At 36.8% G+C, this 7003-nt stretch overlaps 1 protein-coding gene across 1 annotated transcript; it reads left to right on the plus strand.

The window, feature by feature from the left end:
- The first annotated feature begins 1478 nt into the window (after positions 1–1478).
- On the plus strand, positions 1479–3283 carry LOC107934472 (UDP-glycosyltransferase 75C1). Its single transcript, XM_016866902.2, has one exon. The coding sequence runs from the start codon at positions 1641–1643 to the stop codon at positions 3039–3041; it is 1401 nt and encodes a 466-aa protein (XP_016722391.2). The 5' UTR covers positions 1479–1640; the 3' UTR covers positions 3042–3283.
- Positions 3284–7003: the final 3720 nt, after the last annotated feature.

Consider the following 7003-nt stretch of genomic DNA (forward strand, 5'->3'; position numbering starts at 1 on the left):
ATTAATTGTAAATTGTCCGATAGGTCTAGTAATGCTCCATAATCCTATTCCGGTGACGAACATGGGTTAGGGGTGTTATAATAAGCAATTTTTGGTGAAAGTTATAGTGAAAGTTATCATATTGATGGTTAGGTGTGATTGACCATAGTGTTATAATTATTATAGTACAAAGAAAAGTTAACTGAGTTGATTAGGGTGTGAGGTGAATAAATTAATTCTTCGAAATTTTAATAGCAAGAACGGAAGAATATTTAAAAAAATTAATTTGTTAGTTGATTTAACATATAGAGACTAATTTATCTATTTTTTAGTATAGCTAGAGAATAAAATGCAATCTGACATCTAATACAATGACCTCAATAATACTTTTACCTACAGTTGATAAATTTATAACTATAATCGTAAATTTTCAGTTTTGGTTCTTCTATTATGGTTACGTTTAAGATTTAATTTTTTAAAGTAAGATTTAATCTTTATAATTAAATTTGGCATAATTTGATTGTCTATTTTTACAATGATATTAGGTAGTCGAAATAATTAACATATTTTTTAACTATTCTAATTAATTTTTTAATTTTTTTAAAAAATACTATTCTATAAAAAAATTACTTTTACATAATGAATCGGAATAAATGTTATTAAAAATATTCACATCAACTACTAAAAATATTAAGGGTGCTAATTATTTGGGTTAACTAATGATACGACCTTTTTTTCCCGACATTATAAGATAATGATAAAATTATAGTTTTTATCTCTCTATTCTGCTCACATTTGAGATTTAATATTTATATTTTAATTTGACATCGTTTGATCCTCTACTTTTATAATGACATTAGTTATCCTAAATAATTAATATTTTTAACTATATCGATTAAAATGATTACATGAATTTCTCTTAAAAACACATTTCAATACAATATATATATTTCTACAAGAAGTTCGAATGGGTATTTTTAAGGAAAAAATTGATCTCAACATTTTGACCACAATAATTAAAGGTATCAACTATTTCGACTAATTAATAGTATTATGTAGAGGGACCAAATTATATAAAATTAAAGAATAGATATTAAATTCTATATTTAAACATAGTAGAGACCATAACCATAATTTAATCTAAAACAAATTATCTCTAACATAATATAAATATATTAACTATAAAAAATTTAAAATTTATTCGACCCCTAAAAAATTATTCTAACTTGCCTGCTACAATTTTTAAACCTTACATAAGATTATTTTCTTAAATAGTGCATATTATAATATATATGTACGACGTATATATATTTGGTTTTGCAATTGTTTTTAACTTGGGCTTTTAATTTGTCACAAATAAAATTTTTGACTTTAATAATAATAATAATAATAATGGATAATTTAAAATAAAATAAATTTATATTTTAATTTATTGTATTGGAATTAATGAGAGAAAATTTATGGTCCTTCTAGCGCAAGAATGTGTGTGACAACGTGTTGAATGTTTATCCACACAAAATCCAAAAGGATTCAAGGATCTTCAACTTCGTCAGTGCCTCTCATCACTTATAAAAACACTTCGATTTCCTTTCTTAGTTACTCCAACTCCGACGTTCGTAGAAAAAGACCATGTGAACTACCTACGTGCCGCCGTCACCATCATGTCACAGCCTCATTTCCTCCTAGTGACCATCCCTGCACAAGGCCACATAAACCCAACCTTACAATTTGCCAAGCATCTTATACGTATTGGCGTACGTGTAACTTTCATCACCTGCATCTCCGCTCGCCACCGCATGACCAAAGTCCCCACTGCTCAAGGCCTAACGTTTCTACCCTTTTCCGATGGCTACGATGACGGTTTTCAACCCGGCGATGACGTGGACCGTTACCTATCTGAATTGAGGCGACGAGGCAAAGAAGCCATCTCCGAGTTTATAACAAGCGGTGAAAACGAAGGCAAACCCGTCACTTGCATTGTCTACACCCTGTTCATCCATTGGGCCACGGAGGTGGCGCGTAAACATCACATCCCGACAGCTTTACTTTGGATTCAACCCGCCACCGTTTTTGACATCTATTATTTTTACTTCAACGGATACGAATCCACCATTAAAGCTCAAGCTGATGAAACAAACCCCAAGCGTTCAATAAAATTACCAGGTCTGCCGCTACTCGCCACTAGCGACCTTCCGTCGTTCGTCACCGCTTCAAACGTTTACCGTTGGGGACCGTCGTTGATCCAAGAACAAATGGACGTCCTCGCCGATGAATACAACCCTAAAATCCTTGTTAACACATTCGATGCTTTGGAACACGAAACATTAAACGCCATTGAAAATTTCAACATGGTCGGCATCGGACCTTTAATCCCATCTTCTTTCTTGAACTCAAATGACTCCTTGGATAATTCCTTGAGAACCGATCTTTTTCAATCCGATTCAAAAGATTACTTCCAATGGTTAGACTCCAAACCAAAATCGGCTGTCGTTTACGTTTCCTTCGGGAGCATTGCGGTGTTAACGAAGCAACAAGTGGAGGAAATCGCTCGAGCTTTAATATCCAGCCGGCAACCGTTTTTATGGGTGGTGAGGAACCGGAAAGATGGAGGCGAAGAAGAAGATAAACTGACTTGCAGGGAAGAATTGGAACAGTTTGGGAGGGTGGTTCCATGGTGTTCGCAAGTGGAAGTATTGTCTCATCCGTCGTTGGGTTGCTTCGTGACGCATTGTGGGTGGAACTCGACGTTGGAGAGCATGGTGGCCGGTGTACCGGTGGTGGCTTTCCCTCAATGGACGGATCAATGGACTAATGCGAAGCTGATTGAAGATGTGTGGGGGAATGGGGTGAGAGTGAGTGCTAATGAAGAAGGGATGGTGGAATGTGATGAGATCGTTAGGTGCTTGGATTTGGTGATGGGGGATGATGAGAAAGGGATGGAAGTGAAGAAAAATGTAGAGAAATGGAAAGGGTTAGCCAGGGAAGCCTCCATGGAAGGCGGCTCCATGGATATGAAGCTTAAAGCTTTTGTGGATGATGTTGCTCAAGCTGGTTGCAAGTAAATTTATCATTTTCAAATAAATTCACTGTTATAATAGCAGCTATAAAGATTGTAACTTCTTTAATTTCTAAGTTTATTTCTTTTTCCTTTCCATCATCTTTTGTAAAAAAAAAAAAAGTAAGATTGAAAAGCCGAAACAAAAACTCCTCTTTTTAAGGACCCAAGAGGAGCTGGTCTGTTTAGTCTTTGAGCGCCACCTGTCAATCTCAATCTCAATCAATGCCACTCACTCGTTTCATGTCCTATCCTCGTCTTCCCTTCATTAATATCACTCCACCTTCTAACTTAATAACTGATACATGATCTCAAAAAAAAAAAGAAAAAAAAAAACCCAAAGTTTGAATTCGGTCTATGAGCTTCCTAAACAAAATCAGGATATGTGATTAAGCATGGATGCTTCCATTATCATATGGATTAAGGGTGCCAGTCGGGCTTATTACGCCCCTCATCCAACTTTCACCATTCGATATATGATTATAACCTAACCAACAACAGTCAAATGTGTTGTTGTCGTACCTCTATCCCTTCAAAAATCTCTTTACTGTTGCTACCCATGTCTTCTTTGATATATATGCATATTTTTAACCTTACTGAGCTGTGGACTTCATTTGAAGTGTAACCAAGTTTTTGCTTTTTTTTCTTTCTTCTTCTTGTGTTTCCTGAATTTATAAATTTTTTTCGATTGGCTTCTATTTATGTTTTTTCAAAGATTAATAATTGAATTTAATTAAAAAATAATTAAATTGGTAAAATATATAAATGTTGAGGACAAACTTCAGTATTATCCCTTTTAATACCTTTCATCGTACTGGAGCAGGTATTATCGTACCATGAAACTTGAATAAGCCACCACACAAGTTTATGCGCATGTGGTTTTTTCTGGTTGTATTCTGCTACTAGTCCTTATACTTTATGAAAGTGATGGATTTAGTCCCAATACTTCAATTTAATCACTTTTAGTCCTGCACTTTTCAAAATGTTCAATTTTAGTCCCTATATTTTCAGTCTTTTGAAATTTTCGTCCTAAACCAAATAATAGTAGTTCAATTTGTTTGTTTAAATTCAATTACTAGCATGTAATTGTAGATTTAATATATATTATCCATTTTCTTTGCAAAGTCTGTGAAAAACAAAACGGATTGTTGAGAACAATCCAAACACTATCAAACACAGTTTAAAAAAAAAAACAGAACAGCCTAACATATACTACTAAGCAGACAAAAACACTTTAACAACAGATTTCCCCGTTGTATTCTGCTGCAGAAAATAGCAGACCATCCCAGCAGCATCATCCATTCTGCTTCAGCAGCAAATCACCAAGCAGCTTTAAAGAAGTTTTTCCTTGACATGCCTGTCTTTGCTAAAGTTTCCGCCATTCCACTCTTTTTTTGATTAGTGATTGCAAACTGGATTTCGGCAATATGTCTACATCCATCTTCAATTTCCGCAAACAACTTCCTTAGCGACCATGGACGAAGATTTCTATATTTCAACTAATTCAATACCGTATTCAAATCAAGCTCTATAATCAAAGGAAGTTGCACCTTATGAAACAAATTTGAAAACATCTCTATTGCTACTTTTATAGCCATCAGTACTACCATTTCCAAACCCTCCACTGCACAGTTACCTGAAAAAGAGCTGAAACAACCCCTTTCTCGTCCCGCAACACCCCTCCGCAGCCCGCTCTTTCATCCAAAGAAACCCCAGCCACATTAAATTTCATCCAACCGCAAGGAGGTGGTTCCCTATCCATAACCCGCACATTCCCCACCCTATTTAACCAGACTGCTCTTCCTTGGCCACCCCCACCAATCACTCTCTGTGAAAATACATTCCTCATAGACCACTCTTGCCCATACAAACGATCTCAATTTTGTTTGGTAAATTAAGTCAAGTGTTGTAGCCTTACCTTCAAACACTTTCTCATTACGAGAAATCCATCCTGACCAACATGCTGCTGATACTGCCAGTAACCATAAACTTTTTTGAATGCCAGACAAAGACACTCTCCAGCAAAAGGAAAAGAATTCCTCAAAGTTTGCTACGTCCTTCCATCTCAACCCCCACCAGCAAAATATACGCGACCAGAATCTTTTCACAAAGGAGCATTCAAAAAACAAGTGATTGGTAGATTCTGTTAGAAATCAAACCCACTCCAAGCATAATCTAGAAGCATGAGACGTGGAGCAATTTTGTGCCATGCAAAGTGCTGAAATTTTAGCCATACAAAGTGCTCCATTATTGAGATGTTTTGTGGCTGGAAATTAAGTGGATTAATAGCCACATTTGTTGTCACTTTATCAGCCTATAAATAGAGGCTTGAACTTGTGTTGTAATGAAGAAAAATGAGAAGAAAAAAGAAATAAGAGAAGCAACGTGAGTGAGAGTGAGAAGGTTAGCAAACCTTGAGTGAGTTAAAATCTAGCAGCAGCTAGACTATCTAGTCATTGAGAAAATATTTGTAATCTTCGTATTGTAATATATTGAGTGTGTAATAAAAAGTAAATTTTCGGCCCATCACGTTTCCAACAAGTGGCATCAGAGCTACGGTTCGGAGCTTGGTTCGGAGTTCAGTTCGTGTCCGGTTCGTGTCCAGTTCGGAGTACCTTTGGTGTTCATCTAACAAGTCGATATGGGCGACGTAATTCAGCTACAAGTTCCACAATTGACGAAGACAAATTATGGAAATTGGAGCATTCGAATGAAGGCTTTGCTCGGTTCGCAAGATTGTTGGGAGATCGTTGAAAAAGGATACATCGAGCCCGAAGATGCCGCTACAGAAGCAGCTTTATCAAATGACGCTAAGAAGGCGTTACGAGAAGCACGAAAGAAGGATCAAAAGGCCTTGAATAGTATCTTTCAAGGTATGGATGAATCAACCTTCGAGAAAATATCAGATGTGAAGAACGCGAAGAATGCATGGGAGATTTTGCAAAAATCATTTCAAGGTGTAGAAAAAGCTAAAAAGGTACGCCTTTAGTCACTTAGAGCTGAATTTGAAATGTTAAAAATGAAGAGCTCCGAGAATATCGATGACTATGCCAATCGTGTAAAATCGGTGGTAAATGAAATGAAACGAAATGGAGAAACTCTTGACGAGGTAAGAGTGATGGAGAAAATTCTACGGTCACTCACACGCAAATTCGAGTACGTAGTCGTTGCCATCGAAGAATCAAAAGATTTGTCAAAGATGTCGCTCGAAGAACTTGTGGGTTCTCTGCAAGCCCATGAGCAAAAGATGAAGCTAAATGAAGATAGTGAAAATCTTGATCAAGCCTTGCATAGCAAGTTGTCCGTCGACGACGGAGAAACAAGTAATAACTTTAACCAAGGAAGAGGAAACCGCAGAGGATACCGTGGAGGCTACCGTGGTGGAAACAGAGGAGGAAGAGGATCACGAGGACGTGGAAATCAATCATATGGAGATATCAAGAAAATAAAGATTATCAAACATTCAACCGTGGACGTGGATCTAGAGGTCGTGGCCGAGGCAGATTTCAAGAAAATAAATCTCAGGTACAATGCTACAACTGTAACAAGTATGGACATTTCAGTTACGAGTGCAGATCAACACACAAAGTGGATGAAAGAAACCATGTAGCAGTCGCAGCAGAAGGCAACGAAAAAGTGGAATCAAGTGTCTTTCTCACTTACGGAGAAAATGAAGATCGCAAGAGAAGTGTGTGGTATCTCGACAACGGTGCAAGCAACCACATGTGTGGAAGAAAGGAGCTGTTCACAGAATTAAATGAAACAGTTCATGGACAAATAACTTTTGGAGACAACTCACATGCAGAAATCAAAGGAAAGGGCAAGGTTGTTATAACACAAAGGAATGGAGAGAAGAAGTACATCTCAGACGTTTACTACGTACCAGCTTTGAAGAGCAACCTGATCAGTCTTGGTCAACTCCTAGAAAAAGGATATGAATCATATGAAAGACCTCATCGCCATCAGACA

This window comes from Gossypium hirsutum, chromosome D02, assembly GCF_007990345.1.
Source record: "Gossypium hirsutum isolate 1008001.06 chromosome D02, Gossypium_hirsutum_v2.1, whole genome shotgun sequence".
Classification (NCBI taxonomy): Eukaryota; Viridiplantae; Streptophyta; class Magnoliopsida; order Malvales; family Malvaceae; genus Gossypium; species Gossypium hirsutum.

What these genes read in the sequence shown, in the direction of transcription:
- LOC107934472 (XM_016866902.2), top strand. Translation starts at nt 1,641, where the DNA reads ATGTCACAGCCTCATTTCCTCCTAGTGACCATCCCTGCACAAGGCCAC.